This window comes from Artemia sp. Qi Xiang Cuo, chromosome 7 (genome assembly GCF_049724085.1).
Source record: "Artemia sp. Qi Xiang Cuo chromosome 7, ASM4972408v1, whole genome shotgun sequence".
NCBI classification, from domain to species: Eukaryota; Metazoa; Arthropoda; class Branchiopoda; order Anostraca; family Artemiidae; genus Artemia; species Artemia sp. Qi Xiang Cuo.
Window position 1 is genome coordinate 11216189 of NC_142800.1, and position 21180 is coordinate 11237368.

General features: G+C 37.6%; 1 protein-coding gene across 1 annotated transcript in view; it reads right to left on the reverse strand.

Annotated features, from left to right (window-relative positions):
- eag (potassium voltage-gated channel protein ether a go-go) overlaps window positions 1-21180 on the reverse strand; it is a 525138-nt gene that overhangs the window by 440163 nt on the left and 63795 nt on the right. Inside the window, exon 2 of the mRNA XM_089092021.1 lies at window positions 5593-5813. Within this exon, the coding sequence (XP_088948147.1) occupies window positions 5593-5671 (79 nt within the window). The 5' untranslated portion in view covers window positions 5672-5813. The remainder of the gene's footprint in view (window positions 1-5592; window positions 5814-21180) is intronic.

Here is a 21180-nt window from a genome sequence, read left to right on the forward strand (position 1 = left end):
TTGCTGATAATTCCCCCGCGTTAAATTCCACCCAGCAGAAACTTCACAGCCGTGGAATATGCTCCCCAAAACATATTCCCCTCAGATAATTTTGGATTTTCATAAAAATGGAAGCTGAAATTTCTACTCAACTTTTAGGTCAGAAGCAATGCTATGGCGTTACTTAATTAAAAAGCCATAAGGGTTCAAAGAAATAATACTTATTTATTTTTCCAGGGTCATTTTATGTGGAAGAGCTAGTCGCATAAACTTTGTACCGGGGTTCATTGAATTAAAAATTAAAATTTATAGTGCCCTTACACCCAGGGCGGATCCAGTATTTTTTTAGGGGGGGGGGGCAAAATAGGTTGATCCAATAAACTTGCATTAGGAGCAAGTTTAATTAACGCACTTTTGCGTTAATTATGTAAATTACATTACTTTAGACTACTTTAGGGGGGGGGGGCGCCCCCCTCTCCCCTCCCCTGGATCCGCCACTGCCTTTCACTTTCTGTTTCTTTCCTTGTTAGGGAGGAGAGCAGATGCCTAATAGGGGTGTGTTAATTCCAAAACATTTTAACTCTCATTGGGCCTTCAGGTATAAACATAATTAGTTCAAAGGAAGGGGTGCAGGGGTCGCTATTTAATACCTCTTGATTCTCGCGAGTATTTGTGGTCTATGCTGTTTTTATGAAAGGAAAATTGGGAGATTTTACCACGGGTGATTTTCCTGGGGAAACTTTCCGATGGTTGGGGGAAACTTCTGGGGGAGGGGGATTTTAAAGGCCTGTGTTACTGCTAAATAAACTAAAAATTTTCACTTTTTTCGCTTAATTTTCTTAAATTCTGATTTTTGGTTCTTATTGATTTCTTTGGACTAATTTATGGCGTATTTGACTACGATTTGAATGTAAAAACAATACAGTGATTTTTGGTATTTATTCAAGAATTTCGTTTAAAATACGAAATAAAGAGCGTTTCGATGACAAAATCTTATCTTCCATCCAGATTGGATCCGATTTATTGGTTTTACTTATATGTGAACTCTGCGAAATCAAGAAAGGTTAAGACACACGGTATAGGCTATATATAATTTTTTTGTTCTTTTGATTCTTTGGTTAGGGAGGAGGGCAGATGCCTACTAGGTGTTTGTTAATACCAAAACATTCTAACTCTCTTTGATATTCAGGCATATACAGAATTATTTCAAAGGAAAGCGTGGGGGTGGCTGTAAAAATCTAGTCTACATCTACATCAATTAATTCTGAATGTAAATTATGTAATAAAAACATAACATTTATTTCTTTTCAACATAATCGTATTCTTTTTTTAAAATCATTTTCAGCATTTTTTCATTTTTTATTTTTCGGTCGAATAGTATAAACGTAAAATCCGAATGCACATGTTGGGCATTCCAGTCAGCACACGTAAAAAGAAGAAATCTAATCACGGGTCTTAATTCAAAATGTCAGTCAGCACACGTAAAAAGAAGAAATCTAATCACGGGTCTTAATTCAAAATGTACAGTGGATAACTAGGCTTACTAATAAAAAAAATGACCTTTGAATTTCTAATCGAATGAGCCTTTCTTGAAGTTTCTACGACAACGCCTTCTATAAAAACCTTATATGCCCCAGGGCATAACTTAAAATCCTTGCCCTGAAGGTTGTGGGGGAGTGTCCTCCTCAAAAATATATTTTCTATCTGGAAATCAACTACGCTGAACAAAATGGCTATCCCAAAATTTTGATTGGATGTGTTTGGGGGAATGATGGGCGTCAGGGGGGGGGGGGCTAGTTGCCCTCCAATCACTTTCGACTTACTTTTTTACTCTTCGTATTCGGAGGAAATAAAAAGTTTGAATTGAATTGAATTGAATATGCCCCCAGGGCATAACTTAAAACTCTTGCCCTGAGGGTTGTGGGAGAGGGTCCTCCTCAAAAATCTATTTTCTATCCGGAAATCAACTACGCTGAACAAAATGGCTATCTCAAAATTTTGATTGGATGTGTTTGGGGGAATGACGGGCGTGGGGGGGTTTTTTGGCTAGTTGTCCTCCAATCATTTTCGACTATTAAAAAGGGCACTAGAACTCTCGATTTCCAATCGAATGAGTCCCTTTTGAAGTTTCTACGACAACGCCTTCTATTAAAACCTTATATGCCCCCAGGGCATAACTTAAAACCCTTGCTCTGAGGATTGAGGGGGAGTGTCCTCCTCCAAAAACATATTTTCTATCTGGAAATCAACTACACTGAACAAAATGGCAATCTCAAAATTTTGATTGGATGTGTTTGGGGAAATGATGGGCGTGGGGGGGGGGGGCCTAGTTGCCCTCCAATCACTTTCGACTATTAAAAAGGGCACTAGCCCTTTGAATTTCCAATCGAATGAGCCTGTTTTGAAGTTTCTGCGACAACACCTTCTATAAAAAACCTTATGTGCCCCTTGGGCATAACTTAAAACTCTTGCCCTGAGGGTTGTGGGGGAGTGTCTTCCTAAAAAATGTATTTTGTATCTGGAAATCAACTACACTGAACAAAATGACTATCTCAAAATTTTGATTGGATGGGTTTGGGGAAATTATCGGCGTGGGGGGGGGGGCTAGTTGCCCTCCAATCATTTTCGACTATTAAAAAGGGCACTAGAACTCTCGATTTCCAATCGAATGAGCCCCCTTTGAAGTTTCTACGACGACCCCTCCGTATGAAGTGCCTCTGGAAAAAAAATTAATAATAAAACATTGGAGCCGTATGGCCTTTACTATAGGCAACGCGACAGCGTTGCCTCTGATGCCAAATAAACCGTAAAATCTCAAGAAGCGATTGGTGTTTTCTGTGATTGTTTTAACTCTTAGGGACTAGAAACGCCTTTCTAGAACCAAATTTTGGCACTAGAAACATTCCTGATAACTTATTTTTTATTTTGTCTACTCTCCAAGAGTTCTGACCTGCAATTCTACCCTAAATGCTTTGGGAGCGATCCCAAATCAAGCTGTCTATATATGTTTGGTCTTTTAACATCAGTAACCTTAAACTATGGGAAACCATATGTTTTTCCAATGTTATTGTTTTTCCAGGCACAAATTTTTGTCAACGAAACCAGCTTAAGGTCAGCTTGTTTCAACAACGTGGGTCCTTAATCCTCCCCCCAAGAAAATCCGACTCGTAAAAACGCAATGAAATGCATATAAACAAATTTATGATACGTTTATTAAGTTTTTACTGTACCCCCCCCCCCCTCGGAAAAAAATCCTGGGTGTCTTCTTAGCTTGTTTACTTAACCAGTTACGATTTTCCTCAGCTAACGTAGTCCTACTTTGTGTAGCCTGGATTTTAAGTGACAAAATCTCTTGAAAAGTTAATCAAAATCTACTATTAGCTATTGACGAATTTCAGCTTCAAATCCTATAAAGATGCAGATTAATAATCTCAATAGCACAAACATTTGTGAAATTTTCTATATTTCTTATGAAGTTGCCAGACACCGCAGTAACAGAGACGCTGCTGTTTTCCCGCATATCTTCCCATGTTAAATTGGCAAACATCCCAATTCCTATGTAATTCCCATTTTTTTCAGTTATAGTAGGCGATTTAAGGAAGATGAAATAGAAAATTGTAAATCTTCAAGCCAAAAGTTTTCAAGCACGTATTTGTGCCTACTCCAGGAAGGGTTACGCTGGAACTTGGTGCACCAAGGATGAGGTTTCAGATATTATGATCGAAAAAAAATTCGGAAAGTTTAATCTCGGATCCTGTTACAAATAACAAAACTGTTATCGAATTGAATACTACGAATGCACCACAATTCAGAGAAATTTTCAAATTTTTTAGCAACACTAATTACTTTAAAGCCAAAAGTCACCTCTCTTCATCGCCTGATGTATATTTTGGAGCACCGCTTGTCTCACCACCCATGTTGCATTTCAGCTATGCGAAGCCTCTTTATGTCACGCATAGTCACTTTGTGTCACGTGTGGTAGCACGTGATAAAGCATTGAACTCAATACTTGGTTCACATGCTTTTTGAAAGGAAGTAACCCCTTGATTCAATCCTGGTGAACCAAAGACGGTAACTTATCGTATTTAAGCTGAAAACCTATTCTTCGAGAGATAAACTTCAATGTCGATCACAAATGACTGAATATTTTGTAAAATTTAAACCAACGAAGACATCATTAAAGAAGCTCGAACAAAAACTTTTTTCAAACTTGTTAAAATTAAAGTTTTGAACTTCTTTGAAACTTTTGTTCTGGTATAAGGCTTCGTTTACTCAAACAACTCACTGGAATTTTTCATTTCTTTTTGACTGAATTTTGTGGTCACGTCTCTTGCGCTTCGTTTGCTTAGCTCTCGGATGTTTCGTTTCCCAACACAACTCAAATGGGACGAAGACCTTGATTCCTTTGTTCTTTAATTACCAACGAATCCCTTATTGATAATACATTTTGGTGACAAGAAGAAATATATAAGCAAAAAAAATTTTTAGATATGTTTTTTAATATTTTATGTTTTGGAAATGTGGTAAAATATTTTACCCTGAAAAGCATTCGAAGGTTTTTTTAAATATTTTCCTTTAAAATATATTTAAAGTAAAACAAGTAAGTAAAAAAAAAAAATCACAGATAGAAATTACCCTACCAGAACTTGTAGAAATAAGAGAAAAGACGGGTTGCATCATTTTTGCTCGACAAAGGGATAGCGAAGGACCTTAAGGAATACTTAAATGAAGGAAAGACCCAAGAGGTTTCAGTAGGTCATCGGGAATTTTAGTGCTAACCTTATTCTGAGTAATATTAGAATGAGATTAATAATAACAATGGTGGCACGTTCTGCGGATGAAAGATGACAGATTGACAAAGATTGTCCTTTTATGCTAACCATCTAGGGCAAGCCAGAATGCAGGTCGTCCATGGTTGTGGTGGGAGGATGTCGTAAAGAAAAATTTAAGGGAAATGAGACCTTCCTGTGAGGGTGTAAAGAGGGAAACTTTGAATAGATTGGGATGGAGGAGAAGCGTGCTTATCTGTGTTGACCTTAGGTGGCGTGCTGCGGTGAGTTGTTAGTAGTAGCAGTAAACACATTCTAAGACTACACTGGCTATACATGACAAATGAAACTCAGAGAGGAAAGAAAATAACAAAATGAAAAATAAAATAAAAAAAGGTGGAAAACGAGGATTTTGTCGCCACTGGCTGACAAAATCCTCGTTTTTTCACCTTTTTTTATTTTATTTTTCATTTTGTTATTTTCTTTCCTCTCTGAGTTTCATTTGAGTAGTAGCAGTAGTAGTAATTTTACTGTTAATAAGGCTGATGTATTCTAAACGTAGCTAAAATATACCCTTGAGGAATAACAATCTAAGTCATGTCAAAAACTCCTGATGTTTTGCAAAAATTGTGCTAGAGGCTGGTGCCCATGCGGTTTGATTTTGAAAATCATCAAATTGAGCTAAAACATTTCTCGATCTGTATGAATTGGGATCCCCAAGGGTCTGATGCGAGAGGTGTAGAATGATAGAACAGATCTACACAGAAAAAGCTTTTTGGAAACGCATAATAATTTCCAGGATTCTTCGGGCTTATTCATATAGAAAAATATTAAATAAACTCACGCTGAGAGTTAGATCGTCGAATAATGTTCTCCAAGAATGTATTTTGGGGAGCCACCAGCCCGCGTCGCCCCCCGGGCATGATGGTTGCAGGGACGGTGTGAGACAGTGTAGTTGATATGTTTACACCTTCATGACAAAATTGGTTGATTTTGCACCATTTTTAGTAGACAAATTCATTAAATTAATTTCAGGATATTTGCGTCATTTCCTATTTATTTCACCTGAAAAACAAAACCAATGTTTAAATACTAATAAGAATTGCAGCTTAACTCACTAGAGTCATAACTATAGAAAAAGAATCACAAAGCAGGCCGTTTAAAAATCAGTAAACCAAATAGAACAAAATTTCAAAAACGGCAAAAAAAAAAATATACAAAGCTTCGTCTTCCTTTTTCTGTGTTCAGTCAATTCTGTTAATTTGATTTTCAGCAGGAAGATAGGAATGAAAAAATATCTTGAAATGATATCTAATTTGACTATCTCTTATATATATATATATATATATATATATATATATATATATATATATATATATATATATATATATATATATATATATATATATATATATATATTGAGGAGTACTTCTAGAGTACTTGTTCCGGTCTTATCAGTTGAGGAGTACTTCTGGAGTTCGCTATATATTCGCTATACATTCCAGGAGTTCGCTATACGTTCGCTATACATTGTATGTATTCCTAGTGTTCGCTATACATTAGGAATATAGATTCCTTAATGTTACCCATCACAAGCTACAAGCATGAACAAGTTTGCCTGAATTTCATAAAAGGGGGAATACCCCAAAATAAAAGTCAAGCGACCTTACTGAAAATCACACTATCTTATTCATCATTTTAGAACACTCTATTGTATAGATTTAAGTAACTGTCTGGAAAATGTAGAATGTTTTATTTTTGCCAGAAGATAGATCACAAATGCATGTTTTTTTCCCAGGTGGGATTGCATCGAACTTGAGTCCTGGGAGATGGGGAGAGGGTCATTCGAACAAAAATCAAAAGCTCTAGTTCCCCTATTAAGTGAACAAAAAGATTGAAAGACAACTACCCTCCCCTTCTCGCCTTGCTTTTCCCCGGATACATTAGATCAAAATTTTGAGAAGCTATTCGATTCAGCATAGCTGAAATGTCCAATAACTATGCCTTTGGGGATGACAAGACCCCAAAAAGCCACCGGAAAAGAGCTGTAAGTTACGTCATTTGCCCATTGTTCACATAGATTATATTCTATTGTAAAAATGTGCCAAGAGTATTTCTAGGGGAATTTTATGAGACGGTATTCTCCATGAGGAGGAAACTTCCTGTAGTTCTTACAGGGTAACTTTTGTACAGGGGAAGGGTAGGATATATCCTGACATGATTTGAGAAGCAGTCAGAAATAAAATAAAAAAAGAAGTGTTTCCAACTGAAAGTATGGAGCAACATTGAAACTTAAAAAGAACATAAATTGTACCGTATACGAGGGGGATTGCCCCTTCTTCAATCCTCACTCTTTACGCTAAAGCTGGACTTTTTGTCACAATTTCTTAAGAAAGACTACTCAAACACAAAAACTGTTGAATTTCAGTGAGAAGTGTTTTTAAAGAACTTTAAAGCTTTAGCGTAAAGAGCAAGGGGTATTTTCTTTATGTACGGAACAATTTCTGTTCGTTTAAAGTTTTAACGTCGCTCATTATCTTTATTCGAAGAAAAACTTTTTTTTTATATTTAATATGGGAAAGGAGTCACACCTAGTTTAAAATTGCTCCATATTATTTAGTTATTCACAATTATATATATATATATATATATATATATATATATATATATATATATATATATATATATATATATATATATATATATATATATATATATATATATATATATATTGTAAACTTTGGAAATAGGTTTTTCTTGGTTAAAACCAATAATTAAAATTCTAAGTATATATCAGAAATTCATATGTATAATTCTTCCCAAGGTCACTTGAACCCAGAATAACCCCACTATCTAAAATGCAAACATTGTAAATTATCAACAATCGACAACCCCACTTCTTGGAATAAAGCGATAATATTTCCTGTCTGGAAGAAGCTCAATGGTCAACAACCCAACCAAAATTGTCTTTATCAGAAGCAGATTGTGCTGAATATAAGTTACCAATTTAGATTATTTGAGTCAGTTCGAATTCTGTATCTGTCCTCGCCATATGTACATTCACTGTATTATATGTATGAATAAACATTTTATGCTCTAAACATAATCTATGTGATGGTTAGAGGTTCTAGACATCCTCCACCGGTAGAACCCAGATAATAGGCCAACGCTACCATAAGGCCCTAAAGAGATAATAAGGCCCGAAGTCTCACTGTACAGAGAAGTAGATAATTCACAGAGAAGTGAACACAGAAAGTTTACAAAGCGGTGCAGCGGTTTTTGCCGGAGAGGATTGCAGTTAATATTTTCTTTTGAGGCCCGTCACCTACAAGATTGCAGTAAACATTTTATTCCAGCTTCAGTTCCAGGTTCCAGTTCAGTTCCAGGTTCCAGTTCAGTTCCAGGTTCCAGTTCAGTTTCAGCTTCAGTTCCAGGTTCCAGTTCAGTTCCAGGTTCCAGCTTCAGTTCCAGGTCCCAGTTCAGTTCCAGTTCAGTTCCAGTTTCAGTTCCAGGTTCCAGTTCAGTTCCAGTTTCCAGCTTCAGTTCCAGGTTTCAGGTTCCCGCTTCAATTTAAGGTTCCCGCTCCAGATTCCAGTTTTTGAGAAAAAGTGAAGAACGTCGAAGGACAATTTACGAAAGTAAGTCATGCATTTTAAGTTCGCACGCGAGTAGGAAATCTTTTAGGAGTGTTGAATAACGATTTTTCCTTGTTTTTAGAGCGTTGACTTAATTAATTTGTTTTACTAATATTTTTTTTTTCTCGTTTAAAATGAGTGCAATTCCAATTTTAGATCCTTCGGATCCTGAATTTGACAAAGATATTGCTTCATCCTTTTTCAAAGAAATAAGAAGTAAAGGTTTAAATATCCCTTTGAATTTTGATTCTTCAAGTCGGGATTATAATCTCACTTTAATCGTAAAATTTTTGACTACTGTGGGTAATTTAATGGCCAAAGAAAACGCCACGGTAAGAAGTAGTGTAAATATGGGAGATAATTCTGAGGATGATATAACAGATAAAACTATTGAGGATAAGAACAAAAATGAAAATTTGAATCAAAGAGTAATTGGGTCAGTAATGGATCCCTTGGGAAATATTCCAGTTCTTGAAAATGCAAAATTTATAAAAACCTTTTTTTAGCCAATTGAAAGGGGTAAATGCCTTACTGGGCTGGTCTGACTCATAGGTAATAGATGCATTACCAATTAGAGTAACATGATCAGTACTTAATTTTTTTGAGGATAGGGATTCCTCCAGTATTATGAATTTAGAGGAACTTGAAAAAGAAATGACACAGGCATATTTACCAGGAAAGACAGCTGGAAAAAAATTCAAAGATTTAGCTGAATTGAGGCAATCATCCAATGAAACAGTGTATCAGTTTTATAAGAGGGTGGAGATTGCCACAAAATCATATCGATCGGGGTACGGCGGATTAGTAGGTTTTTCTGATAGTATAGGCCTAGATTGTTTTATTGAAGGCTCGAGACTAAATATTAAGAGATATTTATTAGAACACCAGGATGATTATAATTCCCTCTCTGAAGCGTATAAGATAGCGCATTGTTTTGAAGCTATTGAAAATGCAATTGGTGAAGAAAGGCAGGAATTTTTATCAGCCGCGGTAGATACTGAATTTCGGTGGACAGGACAGAAGGAAGGACTCCGTCAGAACTGGCCTGACGTAAAACATGACCAGGGGAGGGGGAGATATTTTAGTGCAGGAGGTAGGGGTCAAAATAGGAACATAGGTAGAAATTTTAGGAAAAAAAATATTTATTGGAACTCAGATTTTAGTAAAACCTATGGTGATCTGTCCCCTCGAGATAAAAGTGTTGTTCCCGCCAATAGACAATGTTACAACTGTCAGAGCTTCAATCATTTAGCGGCTGAGTGCCCGAGTAGAGTATGCAACAGTTGTGGGAAAAGGGGACATAGTGCCAAGTTTTGTTACAAGCGGAATTACAAGCATGAGAGGGGTGCCTGTTTTGTGTGTGGTAGTTTGGATCATAGGGCCTATGAATGTATGAATCGTTTTCAAGCTGAATCGTCTGGAGCCTCCTCTGTGAAGCCGGGTATGTTACAGGAAAACTAGTAGGCCAGATTGACCAGATATCTGGCAAAGTTAAAAAGACCCCTAATTGCGAATATTTTTGTTATATGGGGTTAGGTGAAAATGAATACCCTGTCATGAAAAAAGTTATAGTTAGTAGTATTGAGTGTCAAGCATTCATAGACTCTGTTTGTCATAAATATTTGATAGATGAAAGACTTATTTGAGATATTTGACAAACAAAAGGTGAAAGCTGAGCCGTCTTTGGCTAGAATACCATTGGTGAAATTCAAAGCAATTCTCTTCATTAGTGCTTCGATGTTACAATTTTTGAAGGAAATAATTCACGAAAAATTTCTTGGGAATTTTTGGTGGTCCCAGGCTTAGGCTTTGATGTTATTCTTGGCTGGGATATACACCGAGAAATAGGCTCAAATCTTGATTTCCGGACTAATACATTGACTTTTTTGAATGGTGAGAATGATAAGTCGATTAGTCTGTCATTTTCTGGAAGTATAGTAATGCCCAAGAAAATAATTGTAGACCCATTCTTAATAAAAGCGGTAGAAGTTCTTTTAAGGTCAAAAGAAGGGTTGCCTTTACCTGATGGGATAACGGTCATTACAGAACCTGCTGATAAATGTTCTGAATTTTTTTATGCGGCCTCTGTAAAAGTTGTAGAAGATAAGGGGATAATTTTTATTTTTAATAATAGTGAAAGCCCTTTAAAGTTGAACCGACGAGAGGTAATTGGCAGTTTGATTGAAGTGTCCGATGATGTAATTACAGCCTACAGAGCTGAAATTATTAATAATGAGGGAAGGGTTGATGAATTTGAAGATAGGACAAATATGGAAAACCCTTGGACGGATACAAACTTTTTAGAGAAATTTGACCTAGAACATTTAAATCGAAAACCTGAGTTGTGTGAAAAATTGAAAGATTTGCTTAAAAAGTATAAAACCATATTTTCGGTCCATGCATATGGTATAGGTCAGAATAGCCTGATGGATTTTAAAGTAGATATTGACAAAAGTATACCACCACCTAAACCCAAGTCCTTTAATTTACCACTGAAAATGCAGGAGGTTCTGCAACAGCATATTTATGCAATGACAAAAGCAGGTATTATAGAACCCGGTAGAAGTGAATATTGTTGCCCTATATTTGTTATTGAAAAAAGCTCGGGGGGAAAAATACCCCCTAAGCAGGAGTGGACTATGGAGAATACGAGGGTTATCTATGATTGCCGGGAGATTAATAAATTAGTCAAGGACAGTGCCTGGCCCATTAGGAGGATCCAGGATATGCTGAACCAACTTAGCTCAAAAAGAAATTTTAGCATTCTTGATTTAAAACATGCCTTTTTCAATGTATCATTGACAGAGGAAAGCCAACAGTATTACTCATTTAGCGGACCAGATGGTGTACAATATGTGTATCGTAAACTACCCCAAGGTAGTAATGTGAGCCCTAAGACGTTTTGTCAATGGGCCTCAATTTTATTTCAGTCGGAGATTTTTCATTCTATTATTTCGATGTATACATTGATGATTTGGTTGTGGCATCCAAGAGAGATGAGGCTGGTGAAGGGGCGAACTATGGTTGACCGAGGGACCAGATAACTGAGAATTTATTAGGAACCAACGTAATGAGGCGTTGTGTCGAGAGAGATGAGGCTGGTGAAGGGGCGGGCAACGGTCGACCGACGGACCAGCGGTTAACGGGTTTCAGAGGATCCTGGGAAAGGAAGGTCTGAGTGGTTAACGGGTTCAGAGGATCCTGGGAAAGGAATGTCTGAGCTCTCATGGGCGAAGACAGAGGTAGGCAGTGGATCGCTGAACCTCGAAAACCCTGCAGGTTTCGCACCATGGAAAATGGTCGACAGGGCGGACAAGAGCGTGCCAGAAGTCGACAGGGTGGAAAAGAGTTCCGTGCCAGAGAGGAAAATAGTCGACAGGGCGGAAAAGAGTTCCGTGCCAGGAGTCGAAAGGGCGGAAAAGAGTTCCGTGCCAGGGGGAGTGACAGATAACAGTTTTGTGTCTTGGCTGTTGAAAATTTTTGACGGCCTGTTTCTGAAGGAAGGTGTTCTTTATTGTTATCCGCTATGAGGCGTTGGCAAGGACAAAGGGTACCCTAGAACAGCTAAAATAGTCTTGCCAAGGGTCCTAGTAGATTCGGCAATAAGACTGGCTTATGATCACTTACTCATTGGTGGTCACATGTCTCTAGAGAAGACATTAGATCGAGTGAGCCGAATCTTTGTATTTGATAGAATGGGTGCAAAAGTTCGAGAGTATTGCGAGAACAGTAATTTGTGCTTGCGTAGGAATAAAATGCATCAGAACGTCAAACCTACGTTAGGAAAAAAATGAAGAGCCGAAATACCCATTCCGTGTGTTTAAACTTTTGGTTGTTCAAAATTGTCTTGAGCAACCAGTAATAACAAATAAATCAATATCGGAGGAATCAAGAATCGTAGAATTGGAGTTAGAGAATCGTGGGCATAGGAGAATTGACTCAACATCATCTGTATACCAGCTTCCAGTGGAGACTCCAGTAGTAACTTCAGAAATAATGGAGGATAGCTCCGTTTCTAGCGAACAACATGAGGTTCAAATGGAGCCTAGTCTATTAGTGTAGAAGTAGATAAAGGGGAAATAGAGGTTAAAGTAGGCTCGAGTGGAGAATCAAGTAGTCTTTGGAGAAGCAATAGGAAAACAAGAAATAAACCTCCAGATTATTATAGAGAGTATTGAAACAATTATAGAGACAAGTAGAGTAAGATGATTGTAGAGATTAGTATGTTATTGCAGTACAAACGGTGTTGGGAATTGATGTTAAGTCTAAATGAGGATGTAGCTGGTTTTTATGCTGATTAACTGGACAGGAGAAATGCTTTCTTTGAAATAAGAAAAATAGAAAGATAAAAATGACAAGCGAAAGATGTTTGACCAACCTTTTTCAAATGATGTATTTACTTCCTTTTGATATCTTATGGATAGTAAAATAACCGAATAATTTGGAAAAAAAGACAGAATTAAAGCTTTGGTAAAAGGAAAGTAAAAGAAAATCTCATTGTGTTTCTGTCGAAGATTATCATTTTTGTTCAAGTGTTCTGTTCAAATTTAATTTTTTTTAAAAGATATTCTGACGATGTGCAAATTTTTATATTAGGTGTAGCTATGCGAATTTTATGCGAACTTAGCATGACAATATAAAGTGAAATGAAAGTGCCAATTGGAAAAATATAATATCTTGTGTCTTGTTGATTCAGTTTTAGTGTCAGTATTTTATTTTTTGTTCTTGTTAAGTTTACATTTGTTTGAGTATATAAAATCGTTTTTTTTTGGAAAAAAAAAAGATTTTGAAAACCCCGGGGAAAATCTGTAAACTTTGGAAATAGGTTTTTCTTGATTAAAACCAATAATTAAGATTCTAAATATATGTCAGAAATTCATATGTATAATTCTTCCCAAGGTCACTTGAACCCAGAATAACCCCACTATCTAAAATGCAAACATTGTAAATTATCAACAATCGACAACCCCACTTCTTGGAATAAAGCGATAATATTTCCTGTCTGGAAGAAGCTCAATGGTCAACAACCCAACCCGCATTGTCTTTATCAGAAGCAAATTGTGCTGAATATAAGTTACCAATTTAGATTATTTGAGTCAGTTCGAATTCTGTATCTGTCCTCGCCATATGTACATTCACTGTATTATATGTATGAATAAACATTTTATACTCTAAACATAATCTATGTGATGGTTAGATTTTCTAGACATCCTCCACCTGTAGAACCCAGATAATAGGCCAACGCTACCATAAGGCCCTAAAGAGAAGAAGTCTCACTGTACAGAGAAGTAGATAATTCACAGAGAAGTGATATATATATAGGCCCCGGCGCCGCGCCGGTGGAGTGACCGAACGCCGCCAACGAGTGATCCGGTCAACCGCCACCGACGTTTTGCAATACCACTCACACGCCGTAGTCACGCCACCGCTGGCAGTGGCGGCGGCGTTTGGTCGCTTTAAAATTAATTTTACGGCAATTTTTTATTGCGTCAACCGCAAAGTCGGAGCTTTTCCTTCTCGTGTGGTTTAGTATTTCCATTTTGCTGATTAGAAATCAAGCGGAGCTTGCACTATCCCCGAATTTTAGGGTATTTCCCCGAAAATCTATGCGTCACCCCGAAAAAAAATTTGGTTCCCGAAAAAAAAATCACGGTGCCATCCCTACCGGTTTATTACGGGTGACTTTCGCTGCGAACTATTACTTTGTACAATATAATTCTTCCCGACTCTCTTGTTAATTAATTTTCGTTTCTTTTGTTACTTTGTATAAAAACCAGACTGATGGACTATTAAATTCCAAATATTGCAATATACACAGTTCTTCATATGTTGACAAAAAAGTATCGTCTTTATGAAATGAGTTTAAATCATTTTGAATACAGTTTCCCAATCGCTATTTCTTACATCATTCTTAGTCAAGAATTTTATTTTCAAGTTGAATAGAATTATAGAACGCATTCACTACCATACAGCTTCAGCCTTTTTTTGGATTTTGAAATTGATAGCCGACAGATTGTTTCTACAGCTGAATTGTAAGTTTGCAGATTTTTTTTTGTTGCTGTTTTTAGATGAGATGTTATTATTGTCTAAAATTCAATTATTGAACGCCATATGGAAAATGAAATCTTCTTTCTGGACCATTTATACCCCCCCCCCCCCAAAAAAAACACAAAAAAACAACCTTCGCCAGAGACAAAATTTAGCTATATACTAAGCTATTTACTAGGTTGGGGAATTAAAGATTGAACCGGAAGTTATCCCAAAAATATGATTCATAAATAAATTGTAGATTATTTTATATAGGGGGGGGGGACAAGGGGGCTATCACATTTAAATGATAGTACCTCTTTTTTTTATTGAAGGAAGGGATGCCATACAGATAATTATTTTTTTCATTGAAAGTGGAGACGGAAGAAAATGATATCAAATTCCCCGGGAAACCATTGAAATATTTTAACAGACCCAGGGCCCCCCATTAGGATTTGTTCATTGTCTTGGGTATTTTGCGATTTATCATAGGCTACTGGCCTTATTTGGCTTATTTGTAGGCTCCCCTTTAATTAGATCCTTTGGATCTTATAGAATGCAATGGCGAATCTATCACTCAGTTTGGAAAAAACTTGAGATATGTTTAAATAATTTAGAAACATTTTTTGTTGTCATTTAACCCCTTTACTTATACCCTCAATTTTTTTTCAAGGAACACTAAGCTGTTTAACGTTATTTTGCGTGTTTGTTTGAACCGTATAGTGACCTAGTTAATTATTAAGTAAATTATTTGTCTAATGAAAGCTGAGACGGTATCCTATCAAGGTGGTACACAGAGAGGGGGGGATGCAGGTATTATATTTAAATGATAATAGCTCGAAATTGTATTTATTGAAATCAGGGATCCCAAAAAGTTGATTTTTTTTAATTTAAAGCAGAGACGGCATCCTATCAAGGTATCTAGAGGGGGAGGGGGTATTGAGCTATAAAATTTAAATGATAATATCTCAATTTTTTTAAGCCGGGGTGCCAATAAGTTAATTATTTTTTTTTTATTTAAAGCAGAGACAGTATCCTATCAAGATGGTATCCAGAAGGGGGGGCATAGGGAGTTATTATATTTAAGTGATAGTACCTTGATTTTTTTTTATTGAAAGCAGGGATGCCAAAAAGTTGAAAAGTTGACTTTTCAATTATTAATAAATTGATTGATTGATTGATTGACAAAATTAACAAGATTTTCGTGAGTTATACTTGATACAGCACTTGCATGGTTTTATCGTCCAAAGGGAAACGGACATATGCGTCCAATCCGTTTTTTTTTCTATTGATGAAACGGGTTTACTTTGAAAACATTCATTCATATGTACCAGGTAGATTCACACTAAAACGAATTGGTGTGACGAAAGCGATATCGACATCCCCACCTAACGTTGCGCTCGAGTAACAATGGCACCCTTGGTCCAGTGCTCAAGTTACATTAAAAGTCCAGGTCATAATAAAAACTTTCAATTTGGGAGGTTCAAGGAGGAGTCTTTGACAGTCTTATGACCTCAGGGTACTAGATGTTGCAACGTTCTTACGTATCTACAGTGGTTTAGAAAATTCGATCACCCCACAAATGATTACCGAAAATATGCACAAATGTAACATTTGGAATATTATGGTATAACACTTATTTCAAAGCTTTGAAGAAAAGCAAAAAAGTCTAAATACGCCTAACTACGCTTGAAAGCTATTTTAAAAAGAAACTGGAGATTTCCATGGAAATGACCATAGCAGAAGCTTTGAGTCTGGGTGGAGATCAAAGAGGAGTCTTTGGGTATTTTGACCACAGGATTTATTGTTGCAACTGTCTTAAATTTGGCAATTCTTGTGAGCATTTGGAAATCAAAGCTTAAACTCAATAACTGATACTAAGTGTCCTAACATTTTGATTGGATTAAAAGTGACGAAATAGGATGATAATTTCAACATCTTCCTGGAGCTACTTCAGTCTGTTTATTATTTAATTTAATTACATTTTCATTTTTTCATTTTTGATGAGCTTTTCATTTTTACCTAAGAAATTAGCTGGCACTTCATTTTTCTTCATAGCGAATAAACTATTAAGTGTTTTTTGTGTCATTGTACTTGAAGTGTTCTCATGTGAAGTGTTCATTATGTATTTTTCAATTTGATAAATTTACTCCTTTTAGATGCAGTTTATAATTTGACTGATATTAGGTATTTATCAGTTTATAATTTGGAATGAATCCCCAAAAGAAAAAATGAATAATATCCAAAAGAGCAGCCAAAAGCAATGAAAAAGCAGTAGTTCAGCCTTAGCCTACATAACATATATTCTATAAAGAAGCAAAAAAAAACTTTAAAATGCATTTTTTTTAAATGTTATTAAAAACCAGTTTTTAATACAAGAAAGCTTCTTTGGAATCCAAAAGAGCCCAAAAAAACGAAAAAAACAATCAATATCAAAGTTGCCCATTTCAACTGTTTTAAAGGTGCCAAAATAGATATAGGCAAAGGGCATTATGAAAAAATTAAGCTTCTAAGTTCAAAGTTATATTCAAAGTTTTTACCCAGATAACTGACGAATTTTGTGATACGGTATTTGAAGTTTATATGCAGTAATGCTCGATGAAAAAAACTACTAATTTTTATAATTATTTATGTTAAGAATACATAGATAATAGATACTTCAGCTACTCGTATTATGCAAGGGTTCTGAAACGCCACAGCCATTTCGTTTCTACCAGATTTCTACTTCTCTTGATGAATAACGAAGAAGACCAGTTCCCACCAGTGACTTGTGAATTTTTGAACTCATGAATAGGCTCGAATCTGTTGTAAATTTAAGCTGTGATTTGAGAAAGACTGATGAAAACATTAATGTTTGCGGTCAACATTGATCGCGCCGCCGACATCTTACCGGTGGCGTGCCGCCGGCGTCCTACCGGTGGCGCGGCGTGGCGCGCTGTTTTTGGCCCCGCCGCCGCCGGTCTTCCCTCATCGGTGCGGCACCGGAGTCTATATATATACATATATATATATATATATATATATATATATATATATATATATATATATATATATATATATATATGAGTAGAGAGGGGTCATGAGCTCGTGACAGGACCACGTGGTTTATGGTTTTCTCAGTGAGAATGAAAAAACAGAACTTTTCTCACTTGAAAAACCATGAATTTTGTCACATTTATGGTTGTTTTCATGTATGGTTATGGATGATTTATTGTTTTTGTCATTTATAATTTGAAAAAACAGGAATTTTGTCACATTTATGTCTGTTTTTATGGTTTTTGTCAGTGAGAATTTGAAAAACAGGAACTTTCTCACATTTTTGTATGTTTTTATGGTTTTTGTCAGTGAGAATATGAAAAACATGGTGACAGGACCACGTGGTTTATTGTTTTCTCACAGAGAATGAAAAAACATGAATTTTCTCACATGGAAAAACAGTAACTTTCTCATATGGAAAACAATAAAACACGTGGTCCTGTCACGCGTAGCACCTGTGAACTTGATTTACATAAAGTTCGCTGAGAGCGTGCACTTACAACAACAACAACATCAACCTTGGAACACCTGTGCTGTCGACCTCAATTCACCTATCGTGAATCAATAATTCCCCTTAGAAACAACAAATTAATTTCCCCTTTCTTGACAGATCAATCAATCAATGACATCATCTGTCAGACTTTAAAAATTTTCGCCTAGAAACATTTCTCCAGGAATAGATCCAAATCATTAATGTCTTTGCCTCGGGAACAGTTCTACTGGTCGAACTCCAAAGGATATTAATAACCAAAGGCCATGGAAACAATTAGGCAAGAAACATCTTAGCGATGAATTGTTTTAGCGCGCGAAAAGGTTTCCTATTAATTTGAAATGCGTTAGCGCAGAGATGCCAATAACAAAGGAACACGTTGAATTTGCGTTTAGGGATTATTTGGGCGAAACCGTTTTAGACAGGTTATGGAACAATTTCTGCGAAACAGATGGAGACATTTTAAAAGAAGATTTTTGAAGAGATTTTAGAAGAGAATTTGAGTATGGTCGTTATAATACACAAGTTTCATTTGAACAGTGTTGTGAGGTCCTCTAACCCAACCCCAAAGGGTTCCAATCCTCCTACCCCAACCCCGAAGGAAGCCACCGGTCCTCAAAGGCCCCCCAAGCTCCCAAAGGCCCTCCACCGGTCCCCAAATGTCCCCCAGGCCCCCAACTGCCCCCCCGGACACTCAAAGGCCCCCAAGCTCCCAAAGGGCCACCGGCGCCCCAAAGGCCCTCCCTGTGCCCCAAAGGCCATCCCCGGGCCCCCCAAAGGCCCATCGAGCTCCCAAAGGACCAACGGGGTCCCAAAGGCCCTCCACCGGTCCCCAAAGGCCCATCGAGCTCCCAAAGGCCCTCCCTGTGCCCCAAAGGCCCTCCCTGTGCCCCAAAGGCCCTCCCCGGCCCCCAAAGGTCACCCGGACCTCCAAAGCCCATCCCCCGGTCCCCAAAGGTCCCCCCGAGCTCCCAAAGGACCACCGACCCTCAAGGGACCCACAGGGTCCCAAAGGCCCTCCACTGGTCCCCAACTGCCCCTCCGGACCCCCAAAGGCCCACCCAGGGCCCCAAAGGCCCTCCCTGTCCCCCAAAGGCCCTCCTCTGGTCTCCAAAGGCCCATCGCGCTTCCAAAGGACCAACGGGGGCCCAAAGGCCCTCCACCGGTCCCCAACTGCCCCTCCGGCCCCCCAAAGGCCCTCCACCGGTCCCCAAATGTCCCCCCGGCACCCAAAGGCCCACCCAGCGCCCCAAAGGCCCCCCCACACCCCCAAATGCCATCCCCGGACCCCCAAAGCCCATCCCCTGGTCCCCAAAGATCCACCGAGCTCCCAAAGGACCACCGACCCTCAAGGGACCCACAGACCCTCAAAGGCTCTCCCCGAGCATCCGTCTTTCGTTGATGTGTGTTGTCTGAAACCTATGATTTGGGATGTGTAGTTTGCTACTTCAGGCTTTTCTGGGCTAAGGTTTCCTAGTATTTCCTAGGTGAATGTTGTCTGAAACCAATAGTTTGGGATGAGTAGTTTGCTATTTCAGGCTTTTATGAGCTAGGGTTCTTAGCCTTTCGTTGGTGTGTGTTGAGTGAAACTGATGATTTGGGATATCTAGTTTGCTATTTTTGACTTTTCTGAGTTGGATTTCTTAGTCTTTCATAGGTGTGTGGTGTCTGAAACCTATGATTTGGGATGTGTAGTTTGCTATTTTCGACTTTTCTGAGCTGGATTTCTTAGCCTTTCATAGGTATGCATTGTCAGAAAATTATGATTTGGGGTGTATAGTTTGCTATTTCAGGCTTTTCTGAGCTAAGGTTTTCTAGTATTTCGTAGGTGATTGTTGTCTGAAACCAATAGTTTGGGATGAATAGTTTGCTATTTTTGACTTTTCTGGGCTAGGTTTCTTAGTCTTTCGTTGGTGTGTGTTGACTGAAACCGATGATTTTGGATATGTAGTTTGCTATTTTTGACTTTTCTGAGCTGGATTTCTTAGTCTTTCATAGGTGTGTGTTGTATGAAACCTATGATTTGGGATGGGTGGATTGCTAATTTTGACTTTTCTGAGCTGGATTTCTTAGCCTTTCATAGGTGTTTGTTGTCTGAAACCTATAGTTTGGGATGACTAGTTTGCTATTTTTGACTTTTCTGAGCTAGGTTTCTTAGCCGTTCATAGGTGAGTGTTGTCTGAAACCTATGATTTGGGATATGTAATTTGCTATTTCCGACTTTTCATAACCGGATTTCTTAGTCTTTCGTAGGTGTGTGGTGTCTGAAACCAATGATTTGGGATGTGTGGGTTGCTATTTTTGACTTTTCTGAGTTGGATTTCTTAGTCTTTCATAGGTGTGTGTTGTCTGAAACCTATGATTTGGGATGGTTAATTTGCTATTTTTGACTTTTCTGAGCTAGATTTCTTAGCCTATCATATGTGTGTCCTTTCAGAAAATTATGTTTTGGGAGGTGTAGTTTGCTTTTTGGACTTGTCAGAGCTTGGATTCTTAGTCACTCATAGGTGTTTGTTGTCTGAAACTTCGAGTTTGGGATGAGTAGTTGGCTATTTCAGACTTTTCTGAGCTAAGGTTTCTTAGTATTTCGTAGGTGAATGCTGTCTGAAACTTATGATTTGGGATATGTAAATTACTATTTCGGCCTTTTCTGAGTTGGATTTTCTTAGTCTTTCATAGGTGTGTAGTGTCTGAAACCTATGATTTGGGATGTGTAGTTTGCTATTTTCGACTTTTCTGAGCTAGGTTTCTTAGCCCTTCATAGGTATGTGTTGTCAGAACATTATGATTTGGGATGTGTAGTTTGCTATTTCAGGCTTTTATGAGCTAAGGTTTTCTAGTATTTCGTAGTTGAATGTTGTCTGAAACCAATAGTTTGGGATGTGTAATTTGCTATTTCCGACTTTTCATAACCGGATTTCTTAGTCTTTCGTAGGTGTGTGGTATCTGAAACCTATGATTTGGGATGTGTGGGTTGCTATTTCAGGCTTTTCTGAGTTGGATTTCTTAGTCTTTCATAGGTGTGTAGTGTCTGAAACCTATGATTTGGGGTGGGTGGATTGCTAATTTTGACTTTTCTGAGCTGGATTTCTTAGCCTTTCATAGGTGTTTGTTGTCTGAAACATATAGTTTGGGATGACTAGTTTGCTATTTTTGACTTTTCTGAGCTAGGTTTCTTAGCCGTTCATAGGTGAGTGCTGTCTGAAACCTATGATTTGGGATATGTAATTTGCTATTTCTGACT